General features: G+C 47.4%; 1 protein-coding gene across 2 annotated transcripts in view; it reads left to right on the forward strand.

The window, feature by feature from the left end:
* The window catches only part of LOC149372630 (sodium- and chloride-dependent glycine transporter 1-like), a 143,894-nt gene that overhangs the window by 50,550 nt on the left and 77,433 nt on the right, over window positions 1-15,911 (forward strand). Inside the window, exon 1 of one of the 2 annotated variants that reach the window (XM_089567157.1) lies at window positions 1,200-2,546. The exons of the other annotated variant lie outside the window; for it this stretch is intronic. Within the exon in view, the coding sequence (XP_089423283.1) occupies window positions 2,436-2,546 (111 nt within the window). The 5' untranslated portion in view covers window positions 1,200-2,435. Of the gene's footprint in view, window positions 1-1,199; window positions 2,547-15,911 lie in introns of those variants that run through there. 2 annotated transcript variants of the gene reach the window in all.

Genomic DNA, 15,911 nt, shown 5'->3' on the forward strand with positions numbered 1-15,911 from the left:
AACATTTCGAAAAATGGAATTTACCTGTACGCAACAAACAAACATGCGCAAAAATCTCGCTATTAGTACTTGCCGCTTGTCGACACCCAGCAATTACATCAGCAGTTTAGGATTTTGCTCCACATAGAATATCTTTGCTGTTTGTGTTAGGGATCATGCCGTTAAGTTTCGTCGATTGGCATCTTCAGTCGCAATTTCCTTCAGGAGTGGCCGTGCCTGAAGCTACATAAACATTCAAGAATCGCTTCAATTTGCTCTATTCTGTGATACCTTACAAGGCAGCAATTTGATACGAAGCATCAAACAGAGAGATCCCCACACGGTCGCTTCATTGCTTTCGCGTACCATCAATGGCCCTCAGAGACGGCAGGGCTGGAATGTAAGTCATGAATCACCATTGTTTACTTATTTACCTGCTGTTCATTCTTGGTTCGCCCGTCGGTTGTTTCGTTTCGGTCACCTATGTTGCATTTGTCACGTGATAGCAGCAAATCATTGCTTCCTAGTGGTACTGTTCTCACAGCGTGCTGCCTGATGAGCACTTTTGCGATTTCCCTCCACGACAACGTCTTCAGAAAATATCAACAGAAATTATCTCGCACTCCTCCTCCTGCGCGGGAGCAACGCACATCGCTTATTTTATTCTTCGCCTCGTCCCGGGAGCTACGGCATAAATTGAAAGCGGGCCAAGATCACACCTGCGATGACGCCGCACTCGCTGGCCCCACCATCTACATCCTCCGTTTCGCTGTAGCCAGCACAGTCGCGCCCCAGTTTCCTCCCCTCCCTCTCCTAAGTGCACCCTCACTTTCCCGAGACAGCATCCCGAATCATGAGGATCCAGCTTCTCCCTCGCCCGTCGGCTGTGTTTTTTTGGTGTGCATTTATTTATTGTGTACTTGGTGTTCTCCCTCTGCCAACTGCGCCTCACCGCTGATCCTCGAATACATAAGGGCAAAAGAGATGGAGAGATGAGAATCCAGTGGTGGTGGGGTAGGAGGATGCGGGAGGGTCGGAGGGGTAAGCGGGAGAGGACGCGTGGCGCCAAGTATGTGACGCGTGAGAGGAAAAGATCACCAAGAGCAGGAGAGGAGGTGAAGAAGGAGGAGGGCGGCCGACGCAAGCGCCGCCAAGGCTGCCCGGCGCGAAGAGCTGCGCTCCGACGACCGCGCCGCCACGCGGGAGGTTTCAGTGCCGCCGGTAGCCCGCTCCGTGTAAACACCGAAAGAAAAACCGCTCACCGTGTTCCGCAAAGCGTCTCGCCTCCATCGCCGCCCGTTCGTCGTTGTCGACGTCGTCATCGTAGTTCTTACGGCGTGGTCTGGCGCCAGAGTTAAATCCCATTCATCCCGGTGTCGAGCAGTCAGCGCGCGCGAGCCACTTTCGCCGCACCGTCGAGGGAAGGAGCCGGCACGCGCTGTCTCTCGCCGACAATGTGTCCCTCAGTGATGGCTCCTGCGTCTGGCTGTCAGAGACCGGCGCCACCTGTTTGAGTCCTCAGCTAGTTGTCGACCTCGGCTTCAACAGCCTCGGTTGGGACAGTGCGTGCCGATTTCCCGGGTGGTCCCCCAGGCGCGTCGTGATAGGTACGCCCGCGCGCAACCCGACTCTGGAGATGTTACGCAAGAGTGAGGTCACTTTAATGCCAATCCACCTGGCGTCCCATCTAAGTTGATGCTCGGCTAAGCGCTCGCCGCTCTTGCATAAGTCTTAGCATCTAACCTTTGCCCGCTCGGTGTCATCAGGGTCGATATATCTTTTACATTGTCGTGTGAGTCGTGTTGCGTGGTACGTTGTATTCTTCTCCGTCATCTCCCCATCTTTGTCTGCTGGCAGAGTTATATGGTCACTCATCATTCGTAAAGCTCGTCACTAGTCGGGCGCGTTCCCCACCGAAGGCTGGACCTTCTCCCTCGAACGGGTCTTCCAATCACGTGACATCACTAGCTTAGAAGCCGCACCTTCTCGTAATCGCTCGTATTCATTACCAGCGGGTTTCTGTAGTCACGTGTATTGTAGACGAGAATTGTGTACAGTGACAACCAACTAATCGCCGTCGTCGTCGTCTTCTTATCAATGTCGTCAGTGCGTGTTTCACTGGATTAATTTCTAGAGGTCGCCGTAGTCTTGTATTTCAGTGAAGTACACTCTCGGATATTTGCATATTCGCTAGCGCATGCGCTTCGTTCTTCGGGTTCGCAAATACTTGATGCTCTAATCTTTGCCTAGTCGTCTTGTCCTGTTGATATTGTGGCCCTTGCTGACTGTTTTGAATCCTCTGTACTGTTCCTTCGCGTGAGTTTAGCCCTTTCTTCTCGGCTGGGTATCATCCGAAAGTGCGTACTTACCGGAGGCATCAGGAAATTGCTCAAGTCTTGACTACTCTGCGCAACTCTGTCAGAGGAGCCGACGGCTCCGGGCCATCAACAACCACCATGGCTAAGAAGGTAACCCTACCGTCACAGCTCAAGCCGCACAAGCAACAATTCCCGAGAAGCGTATCTGCCAGCAGCAGCGTCTACATCTTGTCCGCTGGCGTCCCCACGGTGAGTCGCCCGATCTGCTGTGCCGTTTCCTGAGCACAATTCCGTCTCTGCTTATCTCCACTCCATCTGTTTTCTTTTTGATGATCAAACGCAGGTAACCTTAATTTTTACCACGAGCACCTTGGCTGCTCTCAACCAGCAAGCCTTCTCAGAGAAGACAAAAAAAAAATTAATTAGGCTGCGCTGTTTGCTTTGACAGTTCAATTTCAAGAGAATTGCTTTTCTCCCAGCCGGTTTATTAAATACTCGATTTTTATTGTAAAATGGCATGTTCGTTCATGAAACTAAGCCTTCTGTCCATGCCACCAGTGCTGCGGCCAAGCAATCCCGTTCTAAGAAATTAGACTACAGTTCTTAGATTTTTGTCCGGTGCTAAATAGCCCAGGATCAAAAAGAAAAAAAAGCGAACCGTGTCGCACGCAATCTCTCTCCTTGCTCACAAAAGTGTCGAGGTTGCTGTGTCCATGCAAGTCATATTCACTAGAATGTGAATGTAGAACAAAAATGTTTGATGTTGTAGATAGATACAGAGACAGGGGAAAGGCAGGGATGTTAACCAGAAGGGTTTCCGGTTGGCTACTCTGCACTGGGGAAGGGAATGAGGTGATTAAAAAGGGAAGAGAGAAGGAACGGGGAATAGTCACAATCTGTCAATCAAGGCAGTCTCTCTCAAAAAATAAAACAGTGCCTTGTAAGCCTTGATGGCAGTCGACTTGAGAGGTGCTCAGTGATTTTTTTTTGTGTGTGTGCGTGATAGCCTGCGAATGACAGAACATGTGAGTGCTAGTGCTTGCACTAAATCAGATATAACTTCTTATGGTACCTGACATATGTCGATGTACTATGATTATCACCAAATGCATTATAACTCCCTGCTGGCTTCAGAATTTTCCTCAACGCTCCTTCGTATCGTTAATAATTACTCTGGTAACTACAACTTTACTGATCTTATCTGTTTGCTGATTCCACTATCACTTTCTTTCTTCTTCGCTTGCATTTGTATTTTCATGTCGATTTTGTCACATGGTTCCGTGATGACAGTATTCTAAAACTTTTATTTTGATATTGGCACCGCTTTTTCCTAAAAGAACTCCTTTTAGGACTTTGCCGAGGGCAATTATTTATTTCGCTTTGCTACACCAATGAACGCAGCATGGACCATGTCACTGTTTTTTTTTTTTTGTTGCAGCAGTACATCTAATAAATGCAGGCACAAAAAACTTAATAATGCCAGATTTCTTTCAAAACTAGCTTTAATAAGGTGTCTGTCGTAATGTGTACGTTTTATAAGTACTCTTTCATTGAATATGAGCTTATCAAATGCTTTCCTGAAATAAATAAATAAAATCAATTGATATCAGGAGCACCTAATGTGTACATATATGGTCACAGCGCAGTCACTCGTGATTTGTCTAAATGTGTCGCATTGGTCTTCAATCAAAATTATGGCGTTTATTGTAGTATTTGTTGCGGGACGCTTTTTCCAGAAAATTATGTCCAACATATCGGAGTTTCCGGTGCTGTTTTTTCTATATAAATCCCACTTTATTTTTGCATATAGTGGTTGCTGTATCGCGGTGGGTACTGTAAGTTCACTATAGTTGCAACAAGCTACAATAGGGAAACCGTTCCACTTCTTCCACATTGCCATCAGTAGCTCTTTTGTCGCGGCTAAGTCTGCGTGTCAAAAGTGCCCTCATTTCCTCGGATGTCTGCTTCAACAGACGAGGAAAAAAAAAACTTAATCGCAATCGAAGTTGATTTTTCTGTTATCTCTGGAGACTAACGAAGCGATACAACTGCATGTTAATAGTTTGTGTGACTGCATTTTCTCAAAAGAATCGGCTAAATTATCAAAGCTATGAGCATTCGCAAATAGCATAAATTCAAGGCCCATACTTTTTATGGAGCAGAGGCCACAATAACAAATGCCTGCAGTCTGATAACGTCTCCTCGTGAGTGGCTGGCTTCGTAGCGACAGTGGTAGCTATACGCTGCACTTATGTAGATCATTCGGAATTTCTAGGCAAGTCTGGTTAAGGCGACCGAAGACCTAGGATGAACAACTGAGAAAAACTTCTCGTACGAAAAAACTCTCAGGCGCTCTGTGTTCCCTGGAGGCATTTAGTTAAATATCTTTCCAGCTAACATTGCCTGAATGTCTCGTCGCCGATTTTATCTCGCATCAAAGAAGTTTATGCATCCCACATACAGTTTTGATTCGCGTGAAGTTTTTTTATTTGTTATATTGCATATTATCTGCCGCGTTAAAACCGATTCTGTAAAGGGCATAAAATTTTAAGCTTTTTTTTATATGTCGTTGACGTTAAAGCACTCCAGGTTGCGTTGTCGGCTCGGGAACAGTTGTTCCCTCGGGAACAACTGGCCCAGCTTTCTACGCTTAACAGTTGTACCTCTAGAACTTTTTTTTTATTGGCGGGAAATCAAAAAAGTTGCAAAATGTGGGGTTGAACGCACCAAAGAGGCACATAGTCTATGAGTGACGCCAGTTTGGCAGGCTTTGGACGAATTTAGATGATGTGTGCTTCTCTAGCGTGCGCTTATAGCGCACAGCACCCGGGTTTCTTGCAATTGGTCTACTTCGAAGTGCGTCCACCAGGCCTTTGGTATGAGCACCTAAACGCCAAAGTCAGCAACCCGCTGGGGCGTGTCACTAACCTGAAATAATAATACACGAAAACCTGTCATGTAATTGCATCATTGGTTACAATTTCGCCACTTCTAGGGTGGTTAAACTCATTGTTTCAACTATGAGCACGTTTCTTTTAATTTGTGTTCGATCGAGCCGGCTCTTTACGTTAACTCGTTGTCCTACTTACTCTCTGAACATTTCGCACTCCTTTTCGAAGCCGCACTGCTACGTAATTATTAATATTTCTGCCAGATTACTGATGTCTGTGCCCTTCTAGTTACCAAACTAGGCATCGGAGTCATCCGAATGACCTTCTGCTTTCTTTGAAGGTAGTATTTCTGCAGTATCTTTGTCGATTTTTCAATTTCCTCTCTTTTTAAGAAAAAAAGAACTGTTCAGTATAACTCATGCTCAGCTACAAACTTAACGAAAGCTGAAGGTATCTTCAATTTGTTTTGGGAATTTCTGCATCAACCCTCTCTTGAGTTTCATGAAAGAGCAGTTCTTCATCTGCTCTCTGGTATGACCGGAGAAGCAAAATGATTTTGGAACCACTGCTCCTACGCGTGCAAATCGTAAATGCTGTTCTTATTCATTTCTCGTGCTGCGATATTAAAGGGTTTAGTTTATTAAAGAGCATGGGAAGGCTCCCAAGTTGTCGTGGACGTGCCTTCTGTTTCAGCGTCCGCGTCACTTCATCAAAGCTTTGGAGCGCTTCTGAGAACTACGCCTCGTCAGTTGTAATTTTTACCATTACCTACACACGCTACAACCGAGAAGATAGAGCCAGCAGAAAGATTTGTTTTTTGTTTGTTTGTTTTTTGACACAGAGAACCATTTGCGTCGTAGTGTGAAAAAGCTGTCGCGGCAGCACTCTCATCGTGTTATGTTGACAGCCAGGGCCAACGCTTCGTAACTGCCGCCCACCGGAACTGCCACTCATCAAGAGGAGGACTTGAAGACCGCCGCAACAACAGAAGAAAGAGCTTCTCCTTACTACATCACAAGATGGGCACAAGGGGAATCATATAGCATGTAGTACGCACGTTCTGCACAGTTCACCAACTATCCAAGCTGTTCAGGTGACAGCGAAGTGTTTATTTTTCTACATTTTTAGGCTTACATACGCTCGCGCTGCATTGGAATGCGCATTTCACTTCGGAATGTTTCGTATGGGCTTTAAGCAATTTAGTTCTGCGTTAAGAAACTTCACAGTAAGGAATAAGATAATTGCCTAAGCTTGTTTGTTTCGCTCATCTTGTTTAAGCTTTCTCAATCGATTCAACTTGTTACATCACTTTGTAACTTTTGGTCATGTTCATGTCTAGTATTTGTTTATTTCTTAGGACATCAGTTTCGTGTCTGGTGCCCAACAGCAGCAGACATTTACATCGGGACCGTAAGAAATGCGTCAAGATCCCTTCGAGAGTGTCTTTTACCGTACGCGACAACGAACTTTGCTTGTATCATAGTTGTAACCATGCCCGCACGCTATCTCTGTTCAGAGTGATATCACGAAAGAAAAACGAAACAAAGAAGTTCTTCTGAGGTATAGCTGCATTTATGTGATAACAGCATTCTCTTTCTTATTGCCATCGAAAACAGTGAGTGTCTAGTAACGTGGGCGAAAGATGTGCACAAGCTGTACGTGCAGATTCCATAGACAGAAGCGCGAAAAGCATCGCGGTAAAGAGGGGTTTATTGGAAAGCTGGAGGTGCTGGCAGCCAAACGGTGGCACAGGCTGATCGAGTAGCGGCGGCACCAGAACAGAACCAAGAGCGAGCTCGAGCTCTCCGCGCGCGCGGCTGCCGGTATCGGAGGACGCACAAATCGCTTCGTCGTCGTTGGTACTGGCGCACTGTCTTCTTCATTGCAACTGCCCCAGCGAAAACAGGGAGCCATCCTGGCTACTCAGGGCGAGCAGATGACGATAGGGTCGTAGTACGGTTGTAGCCGGCTCACGTGAACAATTTCGCGGCCGCGACGGCGGTGGTCAGAGGAGGGCGTGACCGGTTCGACTGTGTAGTTCACAGGTGAAGTGCGCTGCATGACACGGTAGGGACCGAGTTAGCCGCAAACTTGGATGCAGCCGGCACAGACAGCCAGACGAGCGAGTCAGTGGGAAAGTCATGGGTGGCATTGCCTTGATCAATGTCATATTTGCGGAGGCCTTGAGGGGTGGATGTCAACGAGCGAGCCAGTCTGCGGCACTGCTCGGCATAACGGGCAGCGTCGGAGAAGAAGGTGCATTCAGAACTGTCGGTGTTGTAAAGAAGGATAGTGTTCAGAAGACAGGAAGGTTCACGGCCGTATAAAAGAAAATAAGGGGAAAAACCGGTGGTGGCCTGGGCTGCAGCGGTTACTTCCGGCATTCTTTGTGAATAAAGCATGCCACAAGCTATAACAAGTCTCATATGTACTATAAAATGAAATTGAAAAAAAAAAAATGGCACTGCAATATTTCTTAAGAATGAAACCAAATCGGCCCTGTCAGTTGCTGCCAACTGCGCCTATGGGTACTGATAATTCTAAAGAAAAAGCTTGCAGTTAAAACGACTGATTAATTTGCCTTTGAACCACACTCGCTAGAGGATTCTTTAGGAAGTTGCGTAGCGTCAGTAAAGTCAACAGAAGATGAAAATAGCTTAATTTTTCTGAGAGTATTGTTGGCTTTATTAGAAACAACTCAAGGTAAGAAAAATGTCCTTGCAGTCGCTTTGACACTTCCGACGAGTGCACTATGGCTTCGAAGAGAGCCCGAAATCGCTTGGCCGATTCATGAAAACCCGTATGCTAGGTCACTTCGTACCATTGGGTAATTTTCTCAACAATTTATGTATGTTTATTGGAGGTTCTCCAACAAATCTAGCAACGACAACACCACGACACAACATGCACAATTGTCATACATCGCAACACCTGCCACCCGCTTAAAAAACGGCAGAAAAAAGCTGTCTGGAAGCCGTCGCTTGGCAGTGGGCGGGAAAATAGCGGCGCTGAAACCTGGTTCGGACCCTTTCTTTGAAGCTGGCACGAGAGCCAGGCCGAGTAGTTTTCATTTTGTTTACTACATTGCTTAAATGCATCGTGCCGACACAATCGTACAGACAGAGGTCTTATGGTGACCTCATTGCATGGTGACCACTTTTTATAATGTCTGTGGGATAATACTGCAATGAAATTTTATTTATTTACAGTATATGTAAATAAATAAATAAATAAATAAAATTCTGCAAGCGATATAAATAACGACGAACAGTGACATGAAATACTGCAAACTTCAGAAAAACTTGTTCTTACTGCACAGAACTGCTAAAAGAGATTATATACGGAGCGCATCGGTAATCTAGTGGTTTCTGCGTCGGCCTCGTATGCGGGAAGTTCGGATATAAATACCGAGTGCCACCACCTACCCACCAGTGATGCAAGGGGTACAAGCTTTCCCCTGTCCTGGTGCGCGGTTACTTAAGGGTGAAATGCTTGGAAAACGGGTCTTTGACCCTGGCCTTGAGTAGACGAAAACACTTGTGCCATGGCGCTCTTTGGCCACAGATACCCCCACTGCACAAAAGCTCGTAAACCTCATTAAGAAAAGTTATGTTCGAGCTTGGTCTCGCATTTTTAAATTCCTGTTTGCTTTTCTGACCGTGCCGTCTGCAGCAGACAGGATAATCATTATTGTTTTCATTTCAGTTAGATTTCTTATCTCTACCTCATTGCCTGCTGTAGGCAATTTTTTTCGTAGAGCTGATTCTCTGAAATGGTAGCAAATTCGCAGGCCTACCTGATATTTTCTCAATCGCCACTATGTCACTAAACAACACTAACTAGCCCGTCACTGTTCAAGAAACCGTAGTTACAGTCACCATAATGCGGTTCACGGTAGTTACTGGTAAGCTTCAAACTAAGTCCAGTGCTAGTAGCACATACTTTTGTGCACGCTACCTGCCAAATTTGTGATGCTGAAACCTACGGACGTTAGCCTTGTTCCGTATTTTTTTTTTTCGTTCAAGTTCAAACCTTTGCATTAAGGTTAGAATACACAGAGCATAGAGGGCTATTTCTATATTTGGACTACTCGCGTCTCACCCACTTTGAAACCTTCTATTTTGGGGAAAATTCTCGGGTAAATGGTGCAGTATTTCTTAAAATTATAAACTACATATCTGCGTGCAGCCATGGTACTATCATGGCGCCAAAAGGTATGAGCAAGGTCTTGCTTTTCTGTTACTTCACTGCGATAAGCACGTATATTCATCACTTTCAGCCATTTTCCGTGCGCAGCGAATGCATGCAGGGTTCTGTGGTAAAAGAACTTTGAACTCAAGCCCCGTGCAATCGCCTTCCCTTCTGCAGCTCAGTAGTTAAGTACCTGACTGTTACATTTCCCTGTGATCGGCGTGAAACAGTGTTCACCACTTGAAAAACTCTTAGCGGAATTAACAAATTTTTATTTCCTGCCAAAGCGCTTAAATTCGTGGCTTCATTCTTAGCGTCGCAGATATCCCCGGCGTTACTTGGCCAGGCAACGTAGACATCACTTAGGACTTCTTCGCTGTCATTTTCATTCTCTAGACTGCGCTTGGAAAGATCGCCTATATGACAGAGCTCGAGCGATGTTATTCACAGATGGGCCTCGGTCAAGCCAGCGTCTACAAAGAGAAACCTACTTTAAGGTGATCACAATACTAAGTGACTCCGGTGCAGCCTTTTGACCTCACAGCTGCTGACAGCGGGTGGTTAGTCGTCTGAGAGACCGCCGTATATATTTTTCCTCTCCTTCGGAACATATAAATATTCATTGATGCTCTGTATTAATCGTTTTGGCAGTTTTGATAAAGGTAGACGGGCATCCTTTCCGTGAGCCTGCTTCTTTCTGTGGGTGAAAGAACGCTTCTAGAGATCGGCACAGCGTCCCGTAGCGCAGGTTAAAGATCAAGGAAACACGTCGGAAAGAAAAACTTCTCATTTAAAAGAGGGCGCAGCTCGCGTAGGTCGTAAAAAGTGTCTACCAGCGCAGCCGAAGAATTGAGCTCCCCTGTGAAGGATGGCCGCCACGCAATGGGCTTTTCCACCCGCCCTTGACAAGGATCTTCGATCGAAGCGGGCACACGTCGGTTCATGCTGGGGATCCCGGCGCGTGACTTGTGTTTGTCGATCATTTCTGTCCAGCACGCGACTTCGTCATGTGTGCCAGATGGAAAATCAGTCCCCGCTGCCAACAGAGGCGACACTCTTCTGCGTGCTGCAACCTTGATTCAACCAGCAACCACGGTTGTTCTTATCTTTGCACCGGCGGTGTGATGCACCGGGCCGTACCTAATTTAGAACCACGCCCCCCTTCTTCTTCTCCTGTCGCCAATTCGTCGCCTGGCGCCCGGCCATGTTTCTAATTCTAAATTCTGCCCATGGCTTTATCTTTTTTTTACCTGTGCGCTTATTACTCCAGGAATGCGCTTTAATGTTCGTTGTGTGTTTTTTTTTTCTTCGCGCTCGGAGCTTAAGCCCCGGACCTGCGCTTCTGGCAACCGGTTCTGATCTGACTGATCTCCGTGCGGTTAAGCACTCCGGTCCAGCACGTTTTCTTTGCCTCACGTACCACACGCGCTTTGTGAGGCAAGGACGCTTTGTCTACCTCCCGCGTCACAGCTTCCTTTTTTTCTTGTATCTTGTGACCTTGACAGTGAATTTGGCTGGGAGACAAATCATAGTACGAGCGTCTATTTAAAGGGGCCTAACTCAGACTGGCTTGAGAAGAGAGCTTCGTCACGTCGGAGACGGAGTGGCGTTTCCTGTTTTGCACCTGTCGCACCTAGTGAAGTCGAGCAAGGGTTTGCTATTAGGAAGCTTTAGCATTACCGTCCGCGTATACAGATAAGCTGCCGCGAAAGGCCAGACGGAGACGCTGACCCGCCACTGCACACGCCCAGTAAACCGCGGCTCCTGCAGTATACGTAAACGCTAGTACAAATGCGCAGGGATAAAGCTATAATTAATTATGGGAGGCGACAGCGACAGAAAGTACAATGGCAGGCCATATTTGTATACCCAGCTGTTGGTTCTGAAGAAAGACGCTCGTGATTTTTTTTTTGTATTTTTGTTCTGTCTATAGCAAGTGTGCACGTGTTATTTCTTGCTGTTATACTGCACTTATATTGTCTGAGGTTGTTTTTTCCACTCTGCTACGAGAATGGTTATTCATGATAGCCAGTACCCGTTATTAGCGGAAGCTAACCCCACGCTCTCCTTCCTTACCATAAAATATCACTGTTTGTCAACGTTAAATTATTCTTAATCTTTAATAAAACAGGCTTTACTTTAGCCTGGTCTGTATTCAAGGTGCATACATTTCAGCACACCTTATGTTTTCACAAACGAGAGAAGTGTTGCAAAGGTTGAATTTGGAGGCCAGAGATAAAATGTTTTATGGAAGTATGGACGATGAGTTTTTTACAGCTTAGAGGCCCTATTTTGTGTCGAGTTTCCTGGGGAGAAACCGAGTCCTCAACCAGCGCATGGAACTCCAGTTCTATGTATTTCATCCTTTAGGTAGAAAATCGCCGCACGTCCGCTTTTATAATTCGCATAGAGCTCTTCTAAAGAAGCCCGCGTTTTCATACGCAAAGAAAGGAATGGATGGGGCATGAGCCGAGGAAGGGAGTCACCGCAAATTATTTCCTCCTGGCCACGGCTTCATAAGTGTCGGAAAGGACAAACCGCTAGGTATTTCCGCTTCCCCCCCTTTTTTTTCCTTACTTCTAACGGCGCCCGCGTTTAAAATGACCGTTGTAATGCGGCGAGACACACTACCTGCGCTAAAAAGACACGGATGAGAGAAAGAGAGATGTGGACGCCATGAACGCTGCTTTAAATGAAAGGAGCAGCTTTTTCCCTTGCGTGCGCGTAGAAACATAGAGAAGATGGGAAAAAAATGGCAAGGAAAGAAAGAAGGAGAGAAAGAAGAAGACTCAAACGCCGCGAAGTAAGTGTCCGCCACCGCCGTCGCTTCGGGGTCGAGTGTCTTTCATCAACGGGAGGAGCAGCCAGGCTCTAGGGAGGAACGACATCAAACCGACCAGACGCGGCGGAGTCCGGCGGGCTCCGCTATGGAGCCGAAACGATAGAAAGAAAGGCTACTCCGAAAGAAAGAGCGGCGTTTGTGAACGGTGAGGTGAACGGGAGATAGAAATAAAAAAAAATAAAATTCATTTTCTTCCTATTTGTTCCCTGCTGCTGCTGCCGCCACCGCCATTTTTTTCTTCCTTTTCCTTCCTCGGATTTCGGCTTCTCCGCCCTGTACCGCTTTTTTGTTTCTTCTTTTCACATTTTCTTCTTTCCGTCCTGTGCGTGCGAGTATACCACGGCGGCCTCGCTCTTCCCGTTTCCTCCGCATCCTCCCCTGAACAGTGGTGGAGTCGGAGCCCCCGGGCGTCCCGCTCTTCGTTCGAGGCCCGGCCTTGAGGGAAAAATTCCACGGTGTCACGTGTCCCGCATCCCGCCCCTCCTCCGGAGCGAGAACCGTTGCCATGGCGACCGCCTCTTCTGCCCCTCTCCCTCTTCATCCCCCTTCCCCCCCTCCTGGCACGACTGCTCCGTCAATGCTTCTCTCTTCGCCCTTCCCTAACGTCTGTCGCTGCCCTAGCGGCCGCAGCAGCGGCGCCGACGCCGGCGAAATACAATTTTCAAACTCGCTTTAGTTGTGGGTCTCGTCTCTCTAGATGGGGGGGAGAGGTGGAGGAGGTTCTGACGAACAGGAAGCCTGTGACGCTGGAAGTCCGGCAGTGGAAACGAAAGATGGGGGAGAGATGTGGGTAGGGAAGGGGGAGGGAGGGGGGGGGGGGGGCGACTCGCGTCGTTTTATCCGCGCATAATAGTGGAGCGGTAATGCGAAGGCAAAGGACGCGAAGAGGAAGCAAGGTGGACCCGTGATCTGAGCATCATTCTTTTTCTCTGCGTCTATGCGTGCGAGTGTTCATTTCTTTTTTTTTTTTTTGCTCCCTTGCGTAGTTATGGACGCTTAGGCCTCCATCTAGAGTGAATGGCGCGGCCATTACATGTCGCTCACGCCTGTGCTCAAGCGAACCGGCCTGCGTGTCGGCAGGCAGCCCCTGGCGCAAGAGCTTGTTTGCGGGGAGCTGATACGGGCGGCTGACTCTGCGCGACCGGTAGCGCGTGGCGATAAGCCTCTCTTGTGATGTCCGACATTTCAGCGTGGCATATGCTGCCTCTGGTCTCTGCGAGAGGCTTGAAACGCCGACGACGACCACTGCCGATGCGATTTGTGGGGAAACGCGGTATTCAATGTGTGTGCCAAACAAAACAGGGGAGCGCAGTCACTGGGAGTATTAGGTTCGGAATACATGTCTAGCGGCGGGCAGAAGTGGTACAACGTGGCAATGTCCCGGTGAAGCTCCGTCGTTCCAACTTGACTGATAACCTTCCCTGTGAGGAGGAGCAAAAGAAAAAAATTTCCCGTTTGCATCTTGCAAGAGAACCATCTCATTACGGTCATTTATTTGACACTTGATTTGCTTTATGGCTGATGATTTTTATCACCACCATTTTTGACGCACGTGAGCATAACGTGTAGGTGAACGAAGCAAGCTGCTTGAAGAGTCTGCGTAGATGATCAAGTGCGCCCCCTCCTTCACTCGCTCCCTCCCAATTTTCTGTTTCTTTTTTGATGAATGAAATCTGGCTTCGAGAGTTATGCCGTGCCTACTGACTGTGGGCAGTCCTTTCAACTTCATGGAAAATAGTTCCATTAGCGAATTTTTTCCACATTTTTCTCTGCAGCTACGATCTCTCTTTGTTACCTTTCTGCGCCAAAATATCTCGGAAGTAATCTCGGCACAGTGCCAGCCTTCTCTGCCTTTACTGTTCTGTTTGTTCCTGTCAACACGCGGGGCACTTCTTTTCTTGCTTCGCTGGCGGAAGGAATTAAAAAAATAAGACACTGCCGTCAAGGACGTATCTTTTTTTTTTCTAATTCGCACAAGGAATTGTATGCACTCGAACCTCGCTACAACCAAACGTTTTATAGCGAAATATTGTATATAACGAGAGAATCGCCTTTCCTCTTGGTAGTTTTCTTAAAAAGTCATGTATTATTACCTGGTTTTTACAAAGTAAAACATTCCTAGAGTGGGATATAACGACCCTCCGACGAACACCATTGGCCATTTCGTTCTCAGTATGTAGATTTGTAACGCTACCCAGCACTTCCGTACCGCTTCGATGTGCAAAACCAAAAACCCCTGTGCATGACATGCTTTGTCGAACACTGAACAAAACACTAGGAAAACTTATGCCACCTCAAATCGGCCTTGCGTGGAGAGTTTGTCTGGACAGTTCGCCGAGTTTATGCATGTCCCCCTTCACACCCCCACTTTCTTAGTTGAATGACGTTCATGCAGCCCGCAGATCAATGCCAGGCCGCGCCGTGCGCCCGGCCCGCGGTGCCTGGATAGTTTCTAAGGTCACTGGAGTTCTCCGTTCCCGAACCTCTTTGCGGCACACAGCCCCTTCGAGCGCACTCTGCTTCTCTGGCTTCATGGTCGAACGATGTGTTGGCAGATGGTTTCTTGACACTCACAAAGTCAACAAGGAAGGGGAAAGCCCCAGGGTTCTTGCCAACGTTTCAACAAGAGGGCTTGTCTTTGTCTAGGCAAAATGTTCATCATTGGCGGAGTTTTAATAGGACCTTCATTCCGAGTAAGGGCCCGCTGAAGGGGAGGAGAGCGTGAAGAGGGATGGTGATTCTGGGAAGGGAAACTCTCGACCTGGCGTGAAGATTACTAAAGAGGATTAACCGGTTGATCTGCAAAACTGAAAAGATCAGGGCCAGCTCAGCATAAAGGCATGGGCGGATGAAGGGTGTGGAGATATTTTAATTTGTGTTTTCGCACTGTGGTCTCATAGTTAGAATCGTTTGGCAGTGCGCTTCCTGTTCTTGACCATATCGACGCCCAGCTGGTTCCACAAAGCTAAGCGGCTGAATTAAGAAAAGCGCAAAACAATTTCCGTTGATGAGAAGGCGGTCGACATCAAAGCTTTCAATATGACGTGTAATTCGATCGCCACAAGACAATTCTGTCATGCGGCGAACTGTTGTCTCTCGCGTACTCGTGAGCTGTACGGAAAAGCCAACCAAAACGGGTACTTGCGAGTAAGTTGCCCACTTTTAGATGGATCTTTAAAGAGGCCTGTCTTCATAAAACACAGTGGTAAAGAGAATTAGCCCTCTTTGAAAGCGGCCTGTACCGGCTTAAGAAGCTAGAAAACGGAATTATATACTCTTAACAGGTCTCTCCTTGTGTTCTCAGAAATTATTCAATTTCAAGACGCTGAAGCGCGTGAAAAGCCACGGAAAAAATGGCCGAGCGTCAACAAGACTGTCATATTCGGCCTGGGCACGTATATTCAGGCGTGCGGTGGACACTCGTTGCGCTTATTGATGGCTCCTGCAGCCCCCAGCGGCGGCACACAGAGCACCAGTTAGGCCGATTCACACGACGGTCCGTTCTCCAGCGGCCTGCGCATCACGTGTTCATACGCCACTAAAAACTGGCCTGCGATCCGGTGACGTCAAGCGGGATCTTGGACCAAAAGAGCAGTCGACGCGCTGGGTGTACCACAGTTTCCATATTTTTTTAACTGTTTGGCAACGCTGGTCGAACTGATTTTTCCTCCAGACCCATGACTGTGATTG

This window comes from Amblyomma mixtum, chromosome 1, assembly GCF_055824585.1.
Source record: "Amblyomma mixtum isolate Tamu chromosome 1, ASM5582458v1, whole genome shotgun sequence".
Lineage (NCBI taxonomy): Eukaryota > Metazoa > Arthropoda > Arachnida > Ixodida > Ixodidae > Amblyomma > Amblyomma mixtum.